Consider the following 24,557-nt stretch of genomic DNA (forward strand, 5'->3'; position numbering starts at 1 on the left):
AACCATCTATTTTGCATATATTTTTGACAAATGCTACTTCTAAGAAATGATGGATGTAAATCAGGTTCAGGACTCCAGCAGTTACGTCTTTTGTCATCATTATGGCAACTGAAGAAGACTGATATGATATACTAAGAGCGCATTCTCGATCTGACGAGTCCATTACAGACATCGTCGAGATCATAGTTATTAGTGAATGTACATTCTCCTACCAGTGTACATCTATCTAGGACAGAGTGAATGATACCACATTTAACCTCCTATAAAACACTAGGTGAGTGAGTATCCATCTCAATTCCCTGTGTCTTGCCATTTCTATCTTGCTGTAACCATGTCCTATTCCCCAGCCTTACTTCCCTCTCTTCTGGGATCTCTCGGGGCGCGAGTCTGGAGTCATGGTACCCCAACCACCTATCTGTCCACTGAACTTTATACATATCAGCAATCCATCACATCTATCGGGAAGCATCAAAACCGGGATACAGACGTACCCCGTTTACTTGATATTCCAGCAATGAAAATGACTAAGGTACCCCTCTACACAATGTCGACCAGGTATGGCGCAATCGGTGCTAGAATCGATGGGTTACGGTACCTCGGGCTACCGTCTGAGACGAGTTTAACGGTATATCCACAACTTATCGGTAAGCTATGCGTCTCCACTTAGAATGCCAGCTAATCGCTCTATATAGACAGCATCGAAGGTTACCTGGAAATTGACAAGCCATTACCCGGGCTCTGGGGTCACGGGTACTTCCTGATGACTGCCCTGGTTGAATTATGGTAAAATCCCGACTCAGCACAAAGGCGCAAGCACCTTAGACATAATCTCGGATAAAGACAGCAGGCCAACGCCTTGACGGGTCGTTTGTACCAGTTGAGGGTGTTTCTCGCGAAGACGAAGGAGACATGCTTAGGATATGCTCTCTTGGGAGGATGAGGACCTTACGATCACAGGCGACGCGGATTACTCTTTCTGGTACAATGGTCCAAAGCACAAATAAACCAAATGAGAACATGACAATAGCGTGGTTTATGGAAACGCCAAATAGAAAGCAGACCAATTGGATCGACAGTTTCTAAAGGAACATGCCTCGCTCGCCTACATCTGGTTCAACCTCAATTTTGAATTCAATGTCCTCTTTGCTAGAACGGGTCAGTTAGGTCCAAACATACCGGCACGAGGCTTATGACAGTGTCCCGCAGGTCCCCAAGCGGCCTTGTATTACCCCGGTAGATTTTCCAGAGGTCGATATCCACAGGCAGCATGGTCAAAGTAATGCCCGAGTGGGATCATAAGGACACTGCGTCTTTCGGGGGATGGTCAATGACAGGCTGGCCGCTATGCGGGTTAAGCGCAGGTAAGATCCTACTCATGCCGAAGATATTCTTGTTACTGACGCCTATAACAAAAGCGTTATGCGCAGCCAGCTCGCCAGAAGAACTGTGTTATGTATTCGCTCACCAAGACAGCCACAGTGGTTCTCCTTCACACTGTACATGAACTTACATCCACCACATCAAGAATAATGCTATCCCATATTCTCATCCTAGACACTGTCTGAAGAAAGCATACTTTGTCGATATTATGACCCCGGACGGACGGGTGGTAGACGGTCGGTGGTACCGTGACCCATCCCTGGTGATCGACCCGCTCCCAATTACAGATTCCATAACATCGGTCATTTCTTAACTTTCACATACTTCATCTACTCGCGACACTCTCTGCATTCGCAGCAAGACAAGCGCAATCGCCAACAGAGCCTCTCGACTTTGGTATATCGGACTGAATTCGAAGAGATGACGTTGAACAAGTCGAGTCCCCCGAGGTGTTCAAAAGACACGGCGGCAGAGCGCCGCGCTTCCTTCAATTCTGATATCTTCGTGAAACCCATTGAAGCAAGGACCCCTGGATGGAGTTTAGCGATTTGGGTGGCGTTGAACTAGGATATAAAAAGAGGATGGAGTACGTAATGTACAATAAGGACAAAGAGTTCGCACAGACTATCTCTAGAGCAATAACGTCATGTAAATCTAATCTATAAGCTTGGCTACACCATATTCCCTCATTCAACTGACCCGTCGGTGTCGAAATTACCTTCATAATGATCTGTCCTCTAAACCACTCTAGCGACGACTGCAGTCGTACTGTCCTGGAATGTATATCTCATGTCAGCCATAGACCGTATCCTGCCCATGATCAACAGACAACCTCGATTATCGCTTTTGATCGATCGGAATTCACATTTGAAAACTGACGGTATGATCTTCTTGGAAATTGCTTGACCAGTCAATTCATGTCCGACATTGGATATTTATTAAGGTTGGTACTGTCATCATGGTGGCTTCGCCGAGTACGGAGTAAATTGATTGAGAGACCATCGTCTCAGGAATGCTGAGGAAATGGATCTAATGGGGGTTTTCCGTGTAACCCGGTTCACTCCTGAGCAATTGTTGCGTCGCCATCGATTCGGCAATCGAGACAATCGAGACAATCGAGAGCCGAGATCGCCGTTCCATGATTGCGTCCCCATGAAGAAATCTAGACCAGGTCCAACAACTTGGGTGAAGCCTCGCCCAAATCTCTGGCAAGCCACGACGACTGCGATTTCATCACCACTGCACATTCCAAAAGAAAGTCTCTTTTCAAACCCACGGATAGTCCGTTTCTAGTCGGAATCAATCAGCCACACACCTGCATTCCACCTGTTCATCCCGCGAATTCTCAACTAAGGCTCCTCCGTTTCCAGCCTCGGGGTTAACGGATAATCGCCGGTCACGGTCACGGGGTTCCGCAGAAAGACAGGGAGAGATAGACTCGCAGTTCATGGCGTCTATCAACTATCATCTCAATTCCTCCGTTTCCGACTTGAACTGCAATTCTCTTATTTTCTCTCTAACATTTGCGTCTCCCTATTTCGAACACGTTAATCGCCAACGCCTCGGCTGACTACAATCGTCGAATCGATCGCATCGCGCCCCTATCCATCATATCCCACTGCCGACTTTCCCCCTCAGAACCGCAGACAGCTGTGGGATCGGCGCTCCGAGCCTCCCTTCTTTTCTCTACAAGCGAACAGCCCGTGGAAACTGGACCCCTTTCGCAATCAAAGCCGCAGGATGCGGTCATTGCCATCCCGCACTGCAATTCATCACGACCGTAACACTCGACGGGTGATGGGACAGGGTGGTGGCGATGCCTTTAAGCAAAGGTGCTAAAGCGCCCGCAAAGGAGTCAATCCACTTCGTCAATGCCCGTCCGACCTCGGAAAACGAGAAGCTGAGGATCCAGCGACTGGTGAGGGCACATGTGGGAAAATGGATTTCCGACCAAACCAAGGACCGCTCGTCGGCAGGAGAATCTTCGGACTCGAATTCGAATCGCGAGGAGTCCCGCGATCCGGCGTCGCAGAAGCTTGAAATCGATACTGAAGAAACGTTATTCCCTTCATCCTCCTCGCCCTCTGCCGGGTCGTCGTCGCGCGAGTCCCCCGAGTCTACCATCTCGCGCAGCCTGTCCCTCTCCATCCGGTCCGCTTCTTACGTCCCGCTTCCACCGATAGCTTCCTCTCACACCCACGAACCGTTGGAAGACGACGCGGAAGGCCATGGCGAGTACAACTCCTGTCAATTGGTGGTGGATTCTGCGAATCGAGAAACTACTTGTTCTCCGGGGAAAGAAAATGGCTCTCTCCGTGGCTACACCATCAAGGCCATGGGCAGTAACGTGTTCGATCCTTTTCACACCTACCCGTCGCATTATACTCCCGAAGCCGTCCATGCGTGTGAAAGATACTGTTAGTACCCCTTGATATATCCATGACTTCGGAATGCTGACGAGTTCCCAGGCATAGACGTTCTCTGGCCCACGTTGACTCCCCCAACTCCCGGAGACCGCGACGTCTCTGCCACGAAAAACTGGCTTCCCCTGTCATTGGCCGATCCTGTTCTGTTCACTGCCTTTTTGTTTGGTTCGCTGTCGCACCAACGTTGTCGATGGATCAACAGACAGATTCCGGACGGGGCATTTAGCGCTCGCGATCAGCGACTCCTACAGCAATGTGAATACGAAACCATCATGCTGGCCAACAAGGCTTTCAGTGATCCGGATCACAATCGGGTTCTTAGCGATTCTATCATACTTAGTGTCATTTGCATGGCTCACAACATCGCCGATGACAACGATCATCGACGGCATCGAAACATCCCATTCACACCGCCCTTGACGCAGCTACAATGGCTCGACGTGTACGCAAGCTTGCCACCAAATCCTGTCCACTTGCGGGGCTTGGTCGAGCTGATTAAATTACGGGGTGGCTTGAAAAATATCAAGCTGCCGGGTTTAGCCACTACCGTAGCTTTGTAGGCGCATCTCCGTTACAGTTCCTAGCTGAAACTTGAGCTAACTTGACAAATCAGTTCCGCGATCTTGACTGCGAGCTATCTGCTTTCGCAGCCTGCGTTTGAATACATACCGTTCCATGCGCCGCGACAAGGCCTCACATTACAAGAGTTACTAGGATACACCTCTCTTGACGTGGAGCTGGGGTTTGGTCGACTGCGTCAAATCGGCTTTACCCTAGAAATGGCGGACGTCTTCCAAGCTCTAAGAGTCTACACGAACATCGTCATCGAACACATCAACGTCTCCCATTCCAACCCCGACCTGTCCCTTCTCTGCGACCAGCGCAACCTCGTCCAGTACCACCTCCTCAACCTCCCCTCCGCCCGCCATCTCGCCACCTGGTTCCCCCACCCACACCATCAAACCATCTACGAATCCTGCCGTCTAGCAGCCCTCATCTACGCCGTCGGCGTCACCTTCCCCCTCCCATCCCAATGCTCGCCTCTCCCCCGTCTCGCAACCCTCCTCCAAGAAACCCTGCAGCAGACCCCGACGCAACCCCCTCTGGTCCCACCCGCAAGCCCAAGTCGCCCTCCTCTGGGCCCTAACCCTCGGCGGCATCGCGGCCGAGAACCGTCCCGAACGGGCCTGGTTCGTACAGACCCTCGCCCAAGCGGCGGCCAATAATGGGATCTACTCCTGGCCGGAGCTGAAGAGCGTACTGGAGTTCATGCTCTGGTATGATACTGCGTGTGACCGGGCGGGGTATACCCTCTGGCTGGAAGTGGTGGGATGTTTGTGATGAGATGTTAATTGTCTTGTTGGCGTTGTGTTTCGTCGGTGGCGTTCGCTTTCGGGCTTTCTTGAATTGGGATCGGTCTCCGGGTTATGTATGGAGTTGGATATGATTTACGATGGTCATGACATGACGTTTTGGCGCAGCTCAAGACAGACGGATGGATGGATGGGATGTACTCTATATGGACATAGTAATATACAGATACACAGCCAACACCAATATACACAAAAGCGTAACGTATCATCATCATCAGCAGCAGCAGAGCAGCAGTAGCAGCCAGTAAGGAAAGCAAAGAGCAAATATCCAAATATGCAAAAAAAGTGACAGGACGATGGATTATGGTCCGCTCGAAATCCCATACGACGAGGCCTCCCCATGTGCCCCCAAATGCTGCGGCCCACGACGCAGCAACGGTTCTCGCTCGCGTTCCCGCTCCCAGTCTCTCGCTGCTACGCCAGCGTAATCCACCGCATCTGACCGGGGCCGACTCACCTGCTCACTCTGTACCATGGTGCGCTCTGCCCTGCCGGGGTCGGCGTCCACGACCACGCCCTTCCCAGCTATACGCTGCGCCCGAGAGACATCCATCCGCTTAGCCTGCCACCAGACGAACCCCACCAGCGCGGCGCCAATCACGCCCGTCGAGGCCGTAAGCACGAGATTGACCGGGACGGGATCCCGGGCGAAAAGCTTAAATGTCACGGCGTCGAGGCCCGCCTGCAGGAAATTGCCTAGCCCCGCTAGACAGATGATCAGCCCGTAGACCTTGCCGAAGGTCTGGAAGCCGAAGACCTTGGCGGCGTAGTCGGAGACGGCGGTGTAGTAGAAGGGCCGGTAGATGACGAAGAGGGCGATGTTGGCGTAGCCGGCGGGGAGGCTGTGGGGGATGCAGCCGAGGATGCCGATGAGGGTGGCGGTGGAGGCGAGGATGAGGAGGACGTGTTGGGTTTTCAGCGTGTCGAGGATGGTGCCGATGAAGGGGACGGAGAGGAGGCCGCCGAGGGGGAGGAGGATGTCGAAGGCGCTGTTGAGCTGTTTGGAGAGGGTGGGGAGAGGAGGTAGTCGTATTGGGCGCGGATGGAGGCGACGAAGTAGTTTATGCGGAGCATCTGGAGGACCGTGAAGAGCATGATGAGGACGAACCAGGGGGTGGCGATCTGTTGGAGAGCGGAGCGGCCGTGGAGAGCGCCCCAGACGCTGCCAGCGGTGGTGTTGCGGGGTGGGGTTTTGCCGACGATGCGGTCTTGGGGTCGTTCTCCGGGGGAAGAGTAGTTCGAGAGAACTCGTCGAGACCCGGGACGTCATTGATGCTGCTGTCGCCTAGAAGATCTTGGATCTTGCTGACGACGTCTTGGCGGTGCACGCGGCGGTCGTTGCGCTGACGTTCGCCTTCGGAGCGATTGCTGATACGCTCGTCGACGTGGTCGTTGGCTTCATCGGCGATGTACGCTTCAGCTTGTTGGACTAGCTCGCCGGCCGTTTTGTAGGATGTGGCTGGCATGATGAGAAGTTGCGCAGCGAGGATGAAGGCGGGAACGATCAGATACACCATGAAGAACTTGTGGGTGGTAAATGACCCGTTACTGCGCTCGTTGGCGAGTCGGAAGACTAAAAACAAGGCGCTGGACGCATCGAATGCACCCGTGAGCATGGATAGGATCAACCCAGAGCGAGTGGGGAACGTGTTGGACAGCTGGAATGACGAAATGAAGATGAAGGGACCTCCGAGCGATAGGAAGAAGTATCCAGGAATGTAGGTATCAAAGGGGAGATTGGCAGCGAAGCTGAGCAGTAAGGCGCCGAAAGTGAGACATATGCTGCCAATGATACCACAGACGCGAGGACCGTATTTATCTAGGATAGTGCCAACTGGCAAGGCGGATACATTGGTCGCCACGGCGGCGATTGTGAACATGAGGTTCAGGCTGTGTCGCGTCAGCTGGGTCAAGAGACAGAGGTCATGGTGCGTACCGCAGCTCCTGTCCGTAGCAGACTTCCCGGTTCTTAGAGAGCTCGTCGCGCGAACACAGATTGCGATAGACCCCTTCCCGAATCAAGACAGGTTTCAGTGCCGCAAATCCGAACACAACACCTGCTGCGAGGAAGCAATAGATGACCGCAATAATTACCTGGCCTGAGTATCTCATTAATATTTCTCGGATCGTGAACAAAGTTAGTTCTTCGGCTTACAGATTCGTCTTGTACTACTGACTTCGAACGCTCCAGTAGTTTCCAACGGATAGTCTTCATCCGGCAATCTTAAGGACGCATCTCGTGGATCATATCCTCCATGGTCACTCTCGGCCAGCGGTTTCGGCTGGGTTTTTATCGTAGGAGTTTCAGGACCAGATGCGAGGTCTTCAGGGGCAACTTCGTCGGGGGCTGGGTCCAACCGGGCCCAGCATACGGATTGAAATTTAAGCGATAAGTGTACGTTGACTGGAAGGAGGACGAAATTGATCCCTCCGGAAGGTCGACATTGCGCCCGTCCACAGAGTCAGAATCGCCGTCCTCTTGGTCCTGATACTGTTGCTGACGCGATACAGGCCGAGTTTGGCCCCACGACTCAAGGTAAGAGACTCGATTTAGAGACATAGCTACACATTGCAGATGAGAAGCTGAACAGAAGCAGAGCTTAGGTTGGAGATGACATACCGTTTCCCCTCGATTAAATTGGCTGGTTGAATTTAATGCATCCCTGCAGAACTGTAACTTGATTGTTGCCGGTTTCAAAACTTGAAATGGGCGGGCTGCAGTGGAGATCTTAGTTAAATAGTTTGGAGAGCGAATCAAGGTGAGATTGAGGATAGAGTTCCAAGCGTTGCCGGCCGGGGAGAGAGGACTAGACTTATATTTATGTTGCTTCCAAGACTAAGGTGGCCTCTGAGGCTCTGACGATATATTAGACTGGATTATCGCGATGGATGACGATTACGAGTAGTACTTGGTGGCAGCTTCCGCAGTACAGGAAGAGCATAAGAGGGATCTAGTGATCTAGTGACGTCGGAGGTAAACAGCGCAGGGTCACCTGATTCCGCCCTCTGTTTCCCCCGCTACAACTGCATCGGCTTTCTACCATGGTTACCACAATATAATATATTAGTAACGTTCCTCTAGCTTATATCCTAATCAGATCCACTGAACCAGAAGACAGAAAACATCGCCCTGCCAGTCATTGAAATCTTGGTCCGAAGCCGGAAATCTCCTCAGTGGGTCGGTGGGCCCTCCCATCAGAAGATACGTATATCAGGTCCCTTATCGCACCCTCAGTGGAGCGGTGTTTTCCCGACCTTAGTCAGGTATACGGAGTAGACAACTATATTGAGGACAATTGCAAAGGATAATGTGTGCCATGAAAACCAAAGCCCACTGCTGCTGCACAATCAGCGCGTCCCACTTCCGTCATGTCATGCGCATTGAGGCACAAAAGGTAGCTTGTGCCTGTGTCACCGTTAAGAACAATGCTGAGCAGGTACCCGGCATCTTCAGCGGCATTCACACCGTCCGGCACAAAGACAGCTTCGCCAGGAGTATGGTGGTCATGGCTCCAGATTAGGACCTTTTGTGTTTCCAGATCAACTTTGGCGATGCCATCAAAAAAAGACGACTGGAAAGATCCGATGCTTAGCTCTCAATGATACCTCATAGTCCATCAAGGAATGGAGTAGCTTACCTTTCCCTGGTTGACGACGTTGTACACATATCGCGTCTTCTTGCTGGCAAAACAATGGTTGATGGTGGGCAGGTCTCCAACGCCTTCGCCTTCAATTTTCAGCAGTATGTCTGCTCGTGGTATATTTGCATCGTTGGTAGGCAACTCGACCCGGGAGTCCCTGGGCACGCTGGGCAGGCGATAGCGGACCAAACTGGGACGTGATGCTTCACTACCAAAGTATTTCTCAACGTCACTACCGGTGGAGACCATCGATTCATAGTATCCTCGCCGTATCATTTCATCGGTCGGATATTGAATGATATCACACATGATATCCACCGTTCCGTCGCCGTTGTCGGTCTGCCATGCATTGATGGTATGGAAGCTGAAAAAGGCTGGGCTCAAAAACGTGGCCACCACCCCTTTGTTTCGTTTTCGGTCCACGACACACCAGCGCGTCTGAATGTTGGAGTCGAATCGCATAGCATCCACCATGTTTCTCTCCCACAGGATCTTGACGCCAGCTGCCGCAAAGATACAGGGCCAGATGCACAGAATCACATAGTCGGGGCTGAGAAAGAAGGAGTGGAGGTAAGCCGGTTTGACGGTTGGCCCGAAATAGTTGCAAGGATATCCGTCTGGCCGGTGGCAGCCGAAGTTCGGAAAATTCTGTATGTTGCGTACCTACCCAGGTCGAGGTTATAGTTGAACAAATCCCCAGTGGTAGGGTCGAGGGCGGCATGAGCACACGAAAGGGGACCTCGCAACTCAGGGTGCAGAGCGTCCTGGCGAGTGACCCCTATCGGCTCCAGGGTCTCAGGGTCGACCTGTTAAATTTAGAACGCCCGTTCCATCAGTAGATTGATTATACTTTGCGAATATGGTGGTTTTACATGTTTGAGTATGTTGGCATCTGTCATGGTGGTCAGACCGTGGAACTGCCGCACCCCTGCCGATGGATCGGAGCTCTTAAGATGAGGCGGTACGCCAGGGATCTAGCTTGTTAGTACCAGACTGCGTTATCTCAAATGTGACTGTAATAGAGCCTTTGGTGGGTAGAAGATGAGACGGATCCCGAAGTTCCCCAAACGTACATTTGCATGGACGGTGACCCCGGCATTGACAAGCCCCGGGTCTTTGGTATTGAACGAGGGACGAAAGAAACTTTTGACCTTCTGGAAAATGCTCGCACATGGATCTCGTTTCTGGCCAAAGGTGATACCCTCGAGAGTCCCTGACTTGCGTGCCTCTTCGACCAGTCTATCAACTTGCCGTCGCGAGCTATACAACACCCTGCAGGTACCAGTAGGCTGCTCCACCAGCTGAAAGCGATGAAGATGAGTGAACCCATCAAACCAATGACTGAGCTGGTACTTGCTCCCTGCCACTTTATAGGTTCCGGGCCTACTCGGTAGAGTGTTCCCGCGACCTGCCAAGGGATTGAACCGGTGACTGGTAATTCAACAGGTTCGCGACACTCGGCAGTGGCCTCGAACTGTGCAACGAAGCAGGTTCAGCTTTCAGACTGAATACCATCACGGGTCGAACATACGCCTGCATCATTAGGCCAATCCATGAAAGGAGACCGGTGAACACGGTCGGAAGCCATAGTGAACGCCAAGATAACGAATCCAAAAAGGATTATGGCGAAGACAAGGCGATTTTCAGGTACGTTACCAGGAGAGCAGGAATGGCCTGCAAGCGACAGTCGAGGACCGTCTTATCTGATCTTGCCACGATTCCACAAGTATAGTTTGCTCCAAGACCATGGTGGGTAGGTCGAGCAGACAGACATGGGACAGAAACGGCCGTAAACACAACGATGCAAGACGGCTCCGGAGGTGTTCAAATTGGCCTTATGCATCGGCCAATTTTTGAAATTAGTTATGCCTAGCCTTCTTCCGCCGGCGACTTTTATGCGGTGCTATTCGTTATGCTGGTAGTTAGAGCGCTGCTAATCCTTCAGCCTAGATAGGATAGTTACTAGTTATACTGCTCAGGAGCATAGATGGGGCTGATGGCAAATTCGTCAGTTAACTCAACTCAGTCGAGTTCCGTTACTGCAACGAGAATGTCGTTCAATAGAGAGGAAGCGAAATGCCCTTCTCATCTCACGAACCGGATCTCCCACGGCGAGGTCACAGGGAACTTTCGCCAATGGAGGACGGCAATTGCAGTCACTGCCGCGATTCTTTTCACTGGTAGTGGACTGATTCCAGTGTTATTGTACTTCCTTCTCAGATATGTCGCTCGGCTGGAGCTATGGATAGGTAGATATGATGAAGCCCTTCCACCTGAGTCATGGTTGCTTCTGGGCATGAGATACTGGAAGAATCACTTCAGCTCACTGTAGTTGCTGACAGAACTAAATCCGCCATAGTCTTTGCAATCATAGCTTCCATCCTAGGCGCGGGGAGTGTACTGGCGTTGGTGCGCCGGACCTGGCGGCTTGTCCGGCCCAACTCGACATGTCGTCCATCACGAACAGCGCGATATCAGGTGAGTACCTGTCTTCTTCTCCCCTGCCTATTACAAGTGGCTGTTGACAGATGAAAATGCCTGCAGCTCGACTACTTCCAATGGAACTTTCTGTTCGGTTTCGTCTACATCGCCGCGTTGCTGGCTGTAGCCGTGGCCATTGCCCACACCCTGGATAACACTGCGGTCCTTCTTGTCAGTCTTCCTCTACCGCTATTGGCTTTTCAGATTAGCAGTCAATTGGTATTAGGCTCAATGCTGGTCTGGCTGCGCGCCAAATATCCGTTTCGCGTTTCGTCGATGGCAAAAGGCGCCTTGGTTCGACCAGGGGTGTACACAATTATTGAAGACGTGGTCGCGGTTGATGGAGGACAGGGGGTGCATTTCCGCCAGCTTCTGGATGCTCGCTATGATTCGAGCAAAGCGCTCCAGGCCCTTCTACAACGGATGGGCTGGGCCTGGGGCCTGTCCGGGCTGGGAGTGTCCATCTTGCTCCTCGCCCTGATTGGAAGCCTGACGAATAAGGAAATATCATTCGTCCTCGGTGCGTTTCTCACAATCGCCCCTTCATGAGAAAAGTCTGCGGTGTCGGGACCAGTATTCTAACTCAAGGTTCTAGGCTGGAGCGTACCATGGGTATGGGTGACCGTTCTTACTCTGCTCACATACTTCATTGTCAGAACAGCCCAGACCTCTGAGGAGGTCACTGCTATTGCTTAGCAAAGGACTCTGTTTTCCTCATTTCTGGGGGTGCGGGGGATCTCCCTGTCCTGTTGGTGAAGTCTAAAGAGCGTTGATTGGCTCTTTCTCAAGGGAGATCGTTCAAAGTGTTGGATCATATGACATGGGGGACCGTAAACTCGCTATGCATTCCTTTCGCGGTATGAATTGTATAACCCAATTTACAAGATTTTTCTGCTCGATCCGAGAGACATTCCTGCTTGTTTGGCACTCTAGACAGCTAGAGATATGCATCGCATCATTTGATCTGGTTATTGCGGGTCCAGAAATGGTGTGATGGTATCGCGCAACTTCCACCTTGGTGTTGACTCTAGGCGGAAAAGCTTGACTAGGATATGGATGGATGGTGTGCGCTAACGAGAGGGGCTCTCCATACGGGTATTCCCGCCATTAAAACCCCCTGTGCGTCGTATGCGGAGTACTTTGGCGTCACATCTGACCTGTATAAGACCCTGGACTGCGCTCAGATTGGAATCGCAGTGTGATTGGGCGACTAGCAAGGCTCTGCGCCTCGTGGCGCGGCTTTTCCATCAGTCCATATTGCACGGCCAATCCTATGGCCTGGCGAGATCACACCGTTACATCGTGCCCTTGGCTCTAATAATGAGCACTATCCAGCGAGGCTTGTGGAGTTCATAAATGGTGCATACAGCAGGCTAAGAAGGTGAGCTGTTTGTGTTCTGAACATGTGAGAAGCGGACTCGAGACGGATACTGATATGCCAGACTTCCAAAGCCAGAGCCTGATGCGATATATGACTGCCTAATGGCTGAGATTATCGAAAATGGGACACTCGCCATTGCGGCGGCTCGATGACGCGGGGTGCTTGGACAAAAGCGAGGGGTAGTAACTGCCCAATGCAAGCGAAGCAAGGTCGTTGGCACATGGGCGAGTTAGTTGTACTTGTTCTCTTCCGAATCGAACCCCTTCCCCTGCATAGTTCGCGAGTTGCCCTGTCCACGCGGCACGAATCAAAGTCATGGATGCGAAACGGCGAGACCCCATTCAAATCAAGCATGTGCAAGCAATGCCCAGCCAATTGGCTCATGCAATGCCTTCGGACACTTCGCAATGTGCTCATCCTTTGTTAGCGGTGGCTATCGCTCAGAAGTCACATTTCCCTAGTGTTCGGCTGTAAGATCCGTGTCGTCCAGGAATTGATAGAGGAGCAGTTGGATTAATTCCCGCCAGACTGGTTCTAGCGGAGACAAATGCAATACTCAAATTGGCCTACCCAAATAGCACCGAAGATGTTGCCGGACAGCCGCGATCCCCTGAGGTCCCCAGCGCTTGCGCTCGCAGAGCGCAGGACTTGGATCTTGCGGGGGAAGAAAAAGGGAAAAGGGTGTCAAGTGCGCTCTATTATGGTGCATTGTCGCGCCCGGAGAAGGTCTGTCTTTCGGGAATCCTCCAAAGCAAACCTTTATCCATTTCCATAATTCGTTCCCTTGAAGAATTCCATGATTCAATCTAAGTTTCCGATCACCAGTGATCATCCTATAATAGTCCTTGAACAAAACGTAAGCCGAAGGTTAAGGTGATCCACTTTCTGTGGGCCTTTCACGATCTAACCGTTCGCAATGCAGAACTTGGCTACAGAATAACAAGTCGAGCAGCAGGAAAAGAGGAGCGAAAGGCTGGAATAATAGGGATGACAGACCTCAGCTCCGCTTCCGGGTCATCATCCTCCTCCAACTCCGTCTCGTCCAGCTCCTCCCGTCTTATTGAACCTCAGTTTCGTTTGGCCTGTGAGGAATGCCATGTCCGCAAGATTCGTTGTGAGCCGTCGCTCACCGGTTCTGGGAGCAGTTGCGAGGCATGCCGGGTCAATCAGCGGCGCTGTCTCTTTTCCCTCCGGAGCAAGATCGGACGACCACGTAAACAGGCGTCATCCACCAATACCAAGACCGCGGTGCACAATACCACTGGTATGCCTGTTTCTAGTGGGTGTCCACCGAGTATGACAGTCCTGCAGATGCTGGCGCAATCGGACGGCATGCGAAAGGAGCTGAACGGTTCACAGTCGCCAAAAGACTGGTCACAGAGCCAGTCAAATGCCCGTCGGCGTGTCCCAGTGGAAACAAATCAATGGGGAAATACGGCATGGCACCCGATTTCAGATAACCTCACAATGGATCCGGTCGGGGATGTATCTGCAGTGTACAACTTCGAAGAAACCGGGGGATTTGGCATTGAGAGTGAGCGCTTTGGGCAGTTGATGACACACAATTCTGTTGGTGCTCAGATGGAACTCTTCTCACCAGGTTTCGCACACGCTACAGAGTCACTTCAGATGGATGCGTTCATGACGGAGAACTGGTATGTCGCAGGCGGCGTCATTGAAAGTTCCGAAACCGACGGCGAGCAAGACTTCAACAACGCTCTGAAGCTCTATGGAGAACTCCACAATCGCTGCAAGGCTACATCTCTCAATATACTCGCTGAGAGTGACCAAGATGAGCTCTCTTCAGTTTTTCAGATTTTGGACAAGCTCAACCAAACAATTTCCGTGCTTCAACACAATCCATCCTCACAGGTGCAGCGAACAGAGCAATCCAAGTGGAGAATCGTCCGGGTAGCGGTGATGGAGGCGGTTGAAATGTGTATCGGGGTCATTGAATTCAACTTTCGGCTCCACAAGAACCTTGGGACCGCAGATGATGGGCGATGCTCCGCAGAGGAATCCTCCCCAACCAGCTCTAGCTCAGGCAATCTGGCGGGATGCAATGGTCTCACCCCCAAGAACGAGCACCGTCTTGGAGTTCAGCTGAGGGCCCTTGAGCTCCTCATTCGTCTGGACCACTCGCTCGTCCGATTCAGGCTTTTCATGGCCAAGCTGGATTGTTCTCATGGTAGTGATCATTACCACGACTCATCGCCAATCTCGGGGAACAAGTCCCGCACACCCTGCAGATGTTGGATCACATCCATACCGGAAATTGGAACTGTTCGGTCCCAGATTTCAGAGTTATCCGACAGATTGCGAGGTCTGTGGGACTAGTCTGATGGAGTTCACTGAAGTTTTAAACTTGGTTTCTTGGAATGCATTTAGCAGCCGTCTGCAATTGATCAATGTCAAGTCCCTGCTCAGAGTTGTTGACACTGCAAGAGTATTTTCTCAAGTAGAGCGAGTACCTAGTAATCCCACAAACAGATTTCTGAGATACCTCATAGAGACATCACGTGATCCACGGCCGCTGTGGCCGCCAAAGTTTCGTTGGAAACAGAAGAAGTTCAGAACAATTGCATCAAGCTTCTAGCATCCAAGCATCTAAGCATACAAGATTGGACTGCGTATATCGGTGATTATTGATTTGTGTTACTCTGATCTCTACCTATTTTTTGAATTTTTTGCTGTTAGAGTAAGGTACTCCAATACATTGTTCACGATTTAGACGCAATGGCAACAAGCCTCGCTTCCCTCATTTGGTCTCTGCAGGCTCTTCATTGTCCTGCATTTCTTGCTTCAACCTGTCTGGCAATAAGTTGCTTTCTTGGACGATTTTCATGGCTAGACCAGAGAGAGGGACTGGACTGAGAATGTCAAAGACGGAGATCTCGGTGTGGAACTCTTTTGCTATCCATGCTCGCATTTCAACGGCGATCAAGGAGTCCACTGTTAGACGGTCAGTATAAGCCTACCATGAATAACGGGTTTGCATTTGGGAACAAAAAGAAAAGAGGAAAGAGAAGTGGGAAATAAGAAGCCACAAACGGGACTCACCTCCATAAGAATGCAGTGGCTGAGTGTTACTGATATCCTCTACAGGTATCATCAGCACTTTGGCAATCCGCGAAATGATGATGTCTTCAACAATCGCGGCAGCCGCTACCAATGACTCTGCCTTAGTGAAGGCGTCCAACCCCGCCAGAACTCCAGCATCGGCGCCAGATTCGCTTGTTTTCCATAGAATCGAGAATTTGACATCTCGAGCCCAACGTGTACGCTGCACGATTTCCTCCATCTCGTCACCAGCGACCAGACCGGTCACCACTTGCGCCGGTATGTTATCGTTTTTAAGCTTGCGACGCCGTGATGATGATCTCAAGAAGGCTATGGATATCCGCTTCGCTCACCTGCAGTGCTTGCAAATGGCTCATGTTTGCGGCGTCTCCGGACTCAGCTAGATAGCCGATGTCTCGGACAGCACCAAGGTCCAAGGCTGTTGCCTCCAACCCTTGTCGGCGCCGGAAGTGCGCAAGAGCATCTTCATAGACGTTCCCAGCCGAGTAGTTCGCTTGTCCAGGGTTCCCGATAACGCCTGAGATAGACGAGAGCATGACGAAGAAGTCGAGGTCCCTCGGCAGGGCCTCGTGAAGATTCCAAGATCCCTGAATTTTGGCCCTGGTGCAGACGGTCCAGTCGTCATAGGTCATATTTTCAAACAATCCGTCCTATTCATCGTCAGACTTTAATGGGTTACCAGCAAGGACGGAAATGGCTCTCACTTACCTTCAGTACCATAGAACATTGAACAAAGCCCTTGATGGGCGGTAGCTCAGTGCTGCATTGTCGAACTGCTTGAAAGACCGCTTCCCGGTCGGAGATGTCACAAGAGTATGCCTTGGCAGTGCAACCGTAACGGCTGAGCTGCTTGAGAAACCCTTGTGCCTCCGGCTTTGAATCACCAGATCTGGAGAGAAACGCTAGGTACCTGGCGCCGTGAGACTGGAGCATGTCCGCAATGCTTCTGCCAATCCCTCCGAGGCCACCGGCCAACAAATATGTTGCGTTGGCATCCAGGGTAAAGGGAGGGTTAGCCGGAGGCAGGACCGGAACTATATCATCTGGGCTGGCTCGGACAACAATCTTCCCAGACACCTTCCCAGATTGTAGCCCTCGGAAAGCCTGCTCTACCTCAGAGTAAGTGTAGATCGTTATGGGGTACAACTCTCTGAATTTCCTGGCGCTGAGGAGATTGAAAATGTTCTGGAGAGCCTCTGACAATTCCATGTGCACTTCACTGGTGGGGTGGAATTGCTCGAGATTAACACCAATGTAACTAACACCACGAAGGAAGGGCTGCATATCGAGACCTGTGTTTCCCAGGAGATCTCGTTTGCCAATTTCGATGAAGCGTCCAAAATCAGCGAGGCAATGCCAGGACTGGCGCAAGGATTCTCCGGAAACAGAGTTGAGCACCACATCCACACCACGTCGCTTGGTCATTCTCATGACACCTTGGGCGAAAGTACCATCCCTAGAATTGAAAATGTGGTCTTCTGGAATCCCATAGCGATCCATAAGCAGGTCTTTCTTGGCGACAGAGCCCACGGTTGTGTATACTTCCACACCGAAGTGCTGGCAAATCTGAATTGCGGCTTGACCGACGCCACCAGCTCCGGAGTGAATTAGTGCCGTTTCTCCTCGACGGAGCCTGGCCCTGTTGACCAGCCCTATCCACGCGGTTGAGAAGGCGGTTATGACGGTGGCTGCTGCTTCGACGGTCATATGAGCAGGGACGTGTTGGATGATGGTCTGCCTGATACGGACATGAGTGTTGAAACTGCCTTGGAGCATGCCCGCCACTACACAGAGTTAGCTCATCAAAAGTAGTCAACGTGAGGCAAGCATTGTGCGAACCTGTATCTCCTGGTTTGAACTTGGTCACAGCCGATCCAACCTTGGTGATGATGCCGCCCACTTCGCAGCCAAGTGTAGGTGTAGGGACTTGTCCTAGGGCGGCCATCACGTCCACAAAGTTGAGTCCTGCGAAGAGTGAGTTAGGGGGCGATAAACCGAGACACGATGTACTTACCAGTGCACAACACCTTCAGTTCCACATAGTCGGCATTCAAGGGCTCCTGGAATTGTCTGTCCTCGACAAATTGGAATGTATTGAGCAGCCCAGGCTCGCCAAGTTCCATCTTCAACGGCCGCTCTTCTTGGAGCAGTTTCTCCATGACCGGTCGTGGCTTCTCGTTCAACGCCGCCATTGCCGAATTCAATCCAGGCTCTTCGACAAGCCGTGGCACGTATAGACAGCAGCCATCCTCCGCGAACTCGTAGTCTCTGGTTTCACGTTCGCTCGAGCTGAACAGGCCCTCAAAGACTTCGGAAACTAGAGTGGCGGCGATCTCCGAATGGAGGTCAAGACCTAGAGATAGGTCGAATGTTCCAAGGTGTTTCTCTGGATCCTCGGAGCGAAGAGCTCGAAAGAGGCCGGTGCTAACGCCAGAATATGGCTTGAATGGCCCGGAGACCTGACCACCTCGGGTGATCCACAAGATGCCCGCGCTGTTCAACACGATGCCCTTAACCACTTCAAAGACCGGCTCTGACATTTCCCCAAGGACGGGGTTGTCAATCTCCCAAAAGGACACCAAGACCTTACCAGACACATCTCCTATCGTATCCCAATTCTTCTCGCTGACGGTAAAACCGAGTTTAACCAGCAGACTCGCAAAGTTGGCAGATAATGCGGCAACATCGGTATCGCAGACGTCCGGTTTGACGATGATTACTTCGGAAAAATTGAAAGAATTAGTACGCTCGACAGAAGACACCATTAGAGACAACTGATGGAGATCCGCAGCTTCAGAATCGCGGACAATATGCTGGACTCCGGCAAAACCACTTTCTTTCAAGACTTTTTCCCAAGCACCCTCATCCAAAGGAAAGGCTCGAACATGATCGTCTTTATAATGGCTCCACCATCGTGGGTCGAGCCCCAGGACAAACGCTGTTCGCAGCTGAGCTTTTGTTATCGCGCCGAGGAGCAATTTCCCACCGTCCTTCAACAGTTTCCTCAGGTTGCACAGTCCGGACTCGAGGTCCCCTGAAGTCGGCAGAAATTCGTTAAAAATGATGTAGTCGAACTTTTCGGATTCGAAACCTTGCATTTTCAGATCCTGGCCGATATCCAGAAGCCTGAAATCCACCATTTCCCGATCGGTCAAGCAATCCTGGGCTGAATCCAGCGACTCCTGCGAGCGATTTGTGAATGTGTACCTTTTGAGGCGAGCTGATCCCGATGTCTTGTCGCTCAATCGATCGAGGACGGACGCTGCACAGGAGGTTGACCCGTTGCCGATCTCCAGGATTTCGATATTGGGGCTCACAAATCCCGCGTGATCAAGAAGCTCGGCCACGACGTAGTTGATGAATGATTGTCCCAGACAATCGTCGATAAACTCTGAGATCAAGCTCTTTGTCAGAGCATGGCTGTCAGTGTGTGGGTTGATGATCTCCTGCAGTTGGCTTCCCACCGCTTCAATGACCTTCAGCATGCGTGGAGATTCGTCATTGAGAGCACACGTGCTTGCGTGACTAGAGGATTGGTCGAGAAGACTGCGCATCCAGTTGATGTATTGCTGCAGCACGCCATCCCTTTCTTTCTCCACCTCAGTGGAAAGCATGGCCAGTGACTTCTTCACGTATTGGGACGCAGCTTGGTCGCAGAGAGAAGCGTGTCCAGCAATGGCCGGGTCGAGAGAGAAGCGCTGCGTGTTTAGAAGCGTACGCACTGTTGAATGCGAGCATTCCACATCCTTCTTCCACATCAACTGCGTACAAAGATTGCGCTGAGCTCTGCTGAGACGCGAAGAAAGTTCCTTGCAAACGAACCCCTCCAACAGTACCTTGGGCTCGCTCCAGGTATCGTCGGACATGACCACTGTGCCACTTTGCTGGAGGCGCAGTTTAGGCCCAAGTGTGCTGAAACCACGCAAGAGAGAACCGGCATCGCTTGGGAGAGAAGCCGAGACATATAATGACTCAATGAAACTCGGAGCCATGGCTGAGGAATCGTCCTTGACCGTCCCACAGGAGATCATCATTTGAAACACGCCATCAAGCACAGCAGGGTGTATCGGAGTCGGATACTCAAAGTTCTCCGGCATCCTTGCCGCCGAGTCAGGTATCTGGAGTTCCCCGTAGCCGAAACCATCACCGGCATTAATCCGAGTAAGATTTTGGAAGAGAGGCCCTAACTGAAGGCCCAGCCGGTTCAGCTTATCATAAAGTCGCCCCACATGGAGCTCTTTGGTCGGCCTTTCTTGGATAGACAGATACTCCTGCCTGCGTAGTTCCCACTCGCGGGTCGGTTCAGCTGATCCGTCGATCTCATTTGGCTTCGGGGCATAGATCAGCTTCACAAGTCCGGAGCAGTGCTCGATAGCAGTCCCGTCTGAACCTATGGAGAGTAGTGAGAATTGAGTCCAGTGAGCCGTGTTGGCCTTGGTACCCATTTGATGAGGTCTGAGCTGCATCAACGTCTCAATAGCTGCAGCGGGGGAGGTGAAAAGCAGTGGTCGGTGAAAAGTGACATCCCGGAACTGGTAGCCATGGACGGCCTCAGATTGCTTTGCAGTCTGTTGGCAAGCCTCCATAACCATCGTCAACATGGCTGCTCCCGGAAGGACCAGCATTCCCTGGATGCGGTGGTCCATGAGCCACGGGATCTCGACTGGCCTTAGGAAGTTTTTCCAACGAGGAGCGATGGAGTTGTGATCATCACTTGGAACTCCAAGCAGGTCAGTTCTTGGTTGAGTACGAGTACGTCTCCATAGATTCAACCTCGGCTCATGCCAGTATCGTCGTTTGTGATTAAACGGATACCTGGGCAGGTTCGCCAAGGCTTTGGAGCTGCCTGGAGTTTCGGACATGTTATTCACAATCGCTAGGTCCAGCTTGAAGCCCAAGCTCCAGAGTCGTCCAGCTGCGCACAATGCAGTTTCCTTTGCATCGGCGCCTCGGCGGAGAATAGATGCGTAACTGACGGACTCAAGGTATGATTCAGAAGCGGCAGCCAGAATATCCCTGAGTGGCCCCTGCAAGGCAGAGTGAGGACCCAACTCAATGAGGGCGTTGACACTGGTTGTAGCCTTGCGACGATTCTTTGTTGCGCAATGGTTGAGTAAAGCCGTAGCAGCCTCGCTGAACCTTACTGGGTTCAGAAGATTCTTGACCCAATATTCCGCGCTCAGGTCACCATGGGAGATCTCAGTTCCTGTGACAGAAGAGAAAAAGGTGATTTTGGAGGATCCGGCGGGGACAACATCTTGAATCGATTCCAGATACTTCTCGGCGATCACTTTCATATGAGGGGAATGATATGCTGTTTGAACCTTGAGTTTCCGACACCAGACATCGTCTGTCTTCAGCATATTCTCGATTTCTGTCACCGCGGAGAGATCCCCTGATATTGTTACGCTCTGAGGACTATTGATGCAAGCCACGACTGCTTCTCCTTGTGTGAGACGGTCGATGTACTTCTGTGCCGAGGTCTCCGAGATTCTCGCAGCCATCATCGAACCCTTGCGGCCCGGCAAGAGGGACGCCATTGCGGCAGTGTGTACTCCTCGGAAGTAGGCAATCTTCCAGGCGTCCTGTGTACCCAAAGCACCGGCAGCGTACGCGGCGGCTTACCGTCCTGTTAGCAGGTCCGTATGCAAAGGGGCATTCAATTGCAGCAGAGGAGGGAACCTACCAATCTCGCCGCTTGAATGACCGACAACTGCCCTTGGACGCAATCCCCAGTGACTCAGAAGATCTACTAGTGCAATCTGCAGGACAGTACACAATGGCTGAGAGATCTGAGGTTCATTGATGCAACTTTGGTCCTCCGGGCGGTTGAGCTCCTCGAGAGCCGACCAGGGGCATCCCAGTGAGATGAGGTATTTGTCCGCGGCTATTATGCTCTGTTTGAAAATGTCGTACTCCTGGAGCTCCCTTCCCATGGCATACCACTGCGCTCCTTGGCCAGTGAAAACGAAGGCGCAGGAAGGCGACTTGACAGCACGAGGTAACTTGGGGAGCGGTCTTCCCAGCGATGCTAAGAGAGCCTCCGTCGACTCTGCGACGGCAAAGCTCCTCCAATCGAAAACTGTCCTTCTCTCTGACAGAGTATATGCCAACGCAGCGATTTGCGTCGTCTTCTCATATGCCAACCCGTTGTTTTCGGGGCTAAGACTGCTTCGGAGAAATTCCATGTACGTCTGGGCCAGACGCGACAATCCATCCTGCTCGGGTGCCGAGAAGACATACAGCCTCTGCTTAGCAGTATCACCAATCTTATCAAGCGGGAAATCTTCTTCGCCAATCGAGAGCCCCGAATCAGTACTCTCGGAGTGCGGAGTACCGGTTATCCTCTGAGTGTTGTGGTTTCCTGTCAGATTTCTTTCTGTTCTCAGCTGGTCAGCTGTTCAGGTCCCTTGCAGACCGATAGTGGAACAGGGCACAACTTGCCATCAAGGTAGTGGAGCGCGTCATCGAGAATCAGGTGTGCGTTGGTCCCACCGTATCCAAACGAGTTGACACTAGCACGACGGAGGCCGACAGTCGGCCACTGTGTTAGCTCCGTGGGAATTTTTATGTTCCATTCTTCCAAGCGCAGACGAGGATTTGGGGTTTCGAAGCCATGTACAGCAGGTATCATCCCCTGCTCCAAGGCCAGGACAGTCTTGATGACTCCTGCGATCCCTGACGCTCCTTCTAAGTGACCAATATTGCTCTTCACGGATCCTACCAGAAGTGGGTAGTCATGTTCTCCCTTCGCTAAGCCAATTGTCTGTCCTATGGCTGATAGTTCCAAAGGGTCACCGACTGGGGTGCCAGTTCCGTGGGCCTCAAAGTAGGTTGTTTTGGAAAAGTCAAGCCCGGCTGTCTCGTATGTTGACTTGATGAGATTAATTTGCGCTTCGGCGCTCGGTACAGTGATACCGGAGGTTTTGCCGTCCTGATTGATACCGGTGCCCTAGCCGCCGAGTCGCTCAACAGGTGACTCCATGAAAAGGGCAAATATGACCTACTCTAATGACCGCGCGAATGACATCGTTGTCTCGCAATGCGTCTGCCAAGGGCTTGACGATTATAACTCCCATGCCTTCGCCCCGGCCGTAGCCATTGGCTCGGCTGTCAAAGCTGTGGCACTGTCCATCGGGGCTGAGAAATCGCAACGCGGATAATCCACGCCACAGTTCCGGCTGAATTATAAGATTGGTTCCGGCCACGACTGCCTACAGAGACGCGATTAGTATCACCTTCGTAGCTCTCAAATCGAAGCGAAAGTCCATGAGAAGGACAGGTAGCACTGCTGCTGGGGGGCCAGGATGCTTGATACCATTTTACTTTTCCCAGTCCGCAATTCCTGGCAAGCCAGGTGAAGTCCCACCAGACTCGATGAGCATGCGGTGTCAACCATCAGAGACGGGCCTTGCAAATCATAGAACCACGATAGTCGGTTCGCCAGCATGGAGGCACCACAACCAGTTGACGCGTACGGGGACATGGTGTGGATTTCGGCTCCGGATGTCATCTCATAGTCTCTTGTAAAGCAGCCAACCATGCTACCACCAGTAAGCTTTCTGGACATGGCCATCGTTCTGCTGACTCACACTGCGGTTTGACTGCCGGCCACGGATTTGATCGGCATCCCGGCTGGGTGGTCCTGTCAGCGTGTCCGACATACTTTGTCCAGGCTTCCGTGCAACCCACCATTCTCGAACGCCTCGTAAGTGACCTCGAGAAGAATACGATGCTGAGGGTCCATGCCCTCTGCCTCCGCTGCTGTCATTGAGAAGAAGGGAGCATCGAAGGCGGCAATGTCCTCTTTCAGGAAGTGCCCTTCCTTCGTGATGATCTGCGGAGACTTTCAGCATCCTAATCGCCACGAAATATCGGAGACGCTTACAGATCCGTTCCGATCAGCCGATGGATGATAGTGTGCGTCGACGTTGAAGCGATCCGCTGGGATGCGAGATTTAGCCGATCTGGCATTGCTAAGGATATCCCAAAAGCCACTGGCTGAATTCGCCTCGCCAGGGAACCGCCAGCTCATGCCAACAATTGCAAGGGGCTCCAGCTTGTCGCTCATCGTGCTCATCTCAGGATCGCCGAAGCTAAAAGAAGTCTCTTGTATGTGCCTCAGATCGAACAAGTCTCTAAGTATATGGAAGCCAAGACGACTGAACAGTGGTCTAACCTCCCTTCTTCTGAGCGCTGATCGCTTCCCACATCGTCAATTTAACATTTAAGCCTTCCTGGGACATCGGGGTGTTCCAGGATTGATAACCCCATTGTCAACACCATGGGGTGTTGTAATGATGCTGGAGGATTAGCATCTCGGCGTAGTCCACGGTCCCTCCGACTGACGTCTTGACCAGACTGACCTTCATTCTCAGTAGGTACGCCAGAGACGTGGTATGGGATAGATGGATATTGGAGTTTACGCACTAACACCTCTTGCCGGACCAAAGCGCCGTGCCAGGCTCCGGCGGAGGCTTTCCCTTGAGGGATGTCTCAACAACGCTCTAGTGCTCAGCGTCTACAGGGGCGGTCACGGACACTTATTCTTCTGAAAAGACGCCGAACCGACAAACTTCGGGCGTTTGAGCTTGGCGCGTCTTGTTTTAGGGGCAAGAGGCGCTAGTCGTGTCTACCCACGATGAGCCCAGCGTGAAATTGGCCGTTTTGATACCCCGTGAGCTTGATCCTAGTCTAAAACGAAGATATTCTGAGTAAGGCTTGGAGCAGAACCGCTGACTAGACCGTTGCTCGCCTTGGTAACCAGTGGGCTATGATCTAGTGCAAGATGGCC

At 52.0% G+C, this 24,557-nt stretch overlaps 7 protein-coding genes across 7 annotated transcripts; 4 read left to right on the forward strand and 3 right to left on the reverse strand.

Annotated features, from left to right (window-relative positions):
* Positions 1–331: 331 nt before the first annotated feature.
* Positions 332–787, forward strand: P174DRAFT_434738 (uncharacterized protein; the record flags this gene model as incomplete). The annotated part of the gene is made up of 2 exons (XM_024825892.1): positions 332–644; positions 693–787. 2 exons carry the CDS (start codon positions 332–334, stop codon positions 785–787), a joined length of 408 nt encoding a protein of 135 aa, XP_024678949.1.
* A 2,409-nt stretch (positions 788–3,196) lies between these two features.
* Positions 3,197–5,449, forward strand: P174DRAFT_497126 (uncharacterized protein; the record flags this gene model as incomplete). Its single annotated transcript, XM_024830894.1, has 4 exons — positions 3,197–3,797; positions 3,849–4,362; positions 4,420–4,856; positions 4,927–5,449. 4 exons carry the CDS (start codon positions 3,197–3,199, stop codon positions 5,145–5,147), a joined length of 1,773 nt encoding a protein of 590 aa, XP_024678950.1. The 3' UTR covers positions 5,148–5,449.
* P174DRAFT_445288 (putative MFS transporter Fmp42) lies at positions 5,294–8,096 on the reverse strand. Its single transcript, XM_024828296.1, has 7 exons — positions 7,800–8,096; positions 7,491–7,741; positions 7,335–7,461; positions 7,116–7,278; positions 6,438–7,069; positions 6,233–6,399; positions 5,294–6,176 (listed from the first exon to the last, which is right to left on the reverse strand). The coding sequence occupies exons 2-7, from the start codon at positions 7,737–7,739 to the stop codon at positions 5,481–5,483; spliced, it is 2,034 nt and encodes a 677-aa protein (XP_024678951.1). The 5' UTR covers positions 7,740–7,741; positions 7,800–8,096; the 3' UTR covers positions 5,294–5,480.
* Positions 8,097–8,796: 700 nt separating this feature from the next.
* On the reverse strand, positions 8,797–10,408 carry P174DRAFT_463799 (uncharacterized protein; the record flags this gene model as incomplete). Its single annotated transcript, XM_024830322.1, has 6 exons — positions 8,797–9,370; positions 9,406–9,626; positions 9,693–9,794; positions 9,894–10,172; positions 10,208–10,294; positions 10,352–10,408. The coding sequence occupies 6 exons, from the start codon at positions 10,406–10,408 to the stop codon at positions 8,797–8,799; spliced, it is 1,320 nt and encodes a 439-aa protein (XP_024678952.1).
* A 462-nt stretch (positions 10,409–10,870) lies between these two features.
* Positions 10,871–12,084, forward strand: P174DRAFT_454419 (uncharacterized protein; the record flags this gene model as incomplete). Its single annotated transcript, XM_024829238.1, has 4 exons — positions 10,871–11,000; positions 11,180–11,298; positions 11,365–11,821; positions 11,897–12,084. 4 exons carry the CDS (start codon positions 10,871–10,873, stop codon positions 11,995–11,997), a joined length of 807 nt encoding a protein of 268 aa, XP_024678953.1. The 3' UTR covers positions 11,998–12,084.
* A 1,570-nt stretch (positions 12,085–13,654) lies between these two features.
* P174DRAFT_454420 (Zn(II)2Cys6 transcription factor domain-containing protein) lies at positions 13,655–15,019 on the forward strand (the record flags this gene model as incomplete). The annotated part of the gene is made up of 1 exon (XM_024829239.1): positions 13,655–15,019. Exon 1 carries the CDS (start codon positions 13,670–13,672, stop codon positions 15,017–15,019), a length of 1,350 nt encoding a protein of 449 aa, XP_024678954.1. The 5' UTR covers positions 13,655–13,669.
* A 258-nt stretch (positions 15,020–15,277) lies between these two features.
* Positions 15,278–23,843, reverse strand: P174DRAFT_515476 (putative polyketide synthase; the record flags this gene model as incomplete). Its single annotated transcript, XM_024832188.1, has 13 exons — positions 15,278–15,634; positions 15,743–16,040; positions 16,096–16,413; positions 16,472–17,547; positions 17,603–17,728; positions 17,778–21,383; positions 21,450–22,110; positions 22,182–22,715; positions 22,771–22,977; positions 23,082–23,173; positions 23,369–23,398; positions 23,456–23,600; positions 23,652–23,843. 13 exons carry the CDS (start codon positions 23,841–23,843, stop codon positions 15,441–15,443), a joined length of 7,479 nt encoding a protein of 2,492 aa, XP_024678955.1. The 3' UTR covers positions 15,278–15,440.
* Between the last annotated feature and the right edge of the window lie 714 nt (positions 23,844–24,557).

This window comes from Aspergillus novofumigatus, assembly GCF_002847465.1.
Source record: "Aspergillus novofumigatus IBT 16806 chromosome Unknown P174scaffold_8, whole genome shotgun sequence".
In the NCBI taxonomy this organism is placed as follows: Eukaryota; Fungi; Ascomycota; class Eurotiomycetes; order Eurotiales; family Aspergillaceae; genus Aspergillus; species Aspergillus novofumigatus.

Bases quoted from the DNA above. Each gene is read 5' to 3' on its own strand.
- P174DRAFT_445288 (XM_024828296.1), bottom strand. From the start codon at position 7,739: ATGTCTCTAAATCGAGTCTCTTACCTTGAGTCGTGGGGCCAAACTCGG. The intron at 7,462-7,490 runs GTCCTGAAACTC...ATAAAAACCCAG, and splicing joins CCCTGAAGACCTCGCATCTG to CCGAAACCGCTGGCCGAGAG. The intron at 7,279-7,334 runs GTAAGCCGAAGA...TGAGATACTCAG, and splicing joins CAGTAGTACAAGACGAATCT to GCCAGGTAATTATTGCGGTC.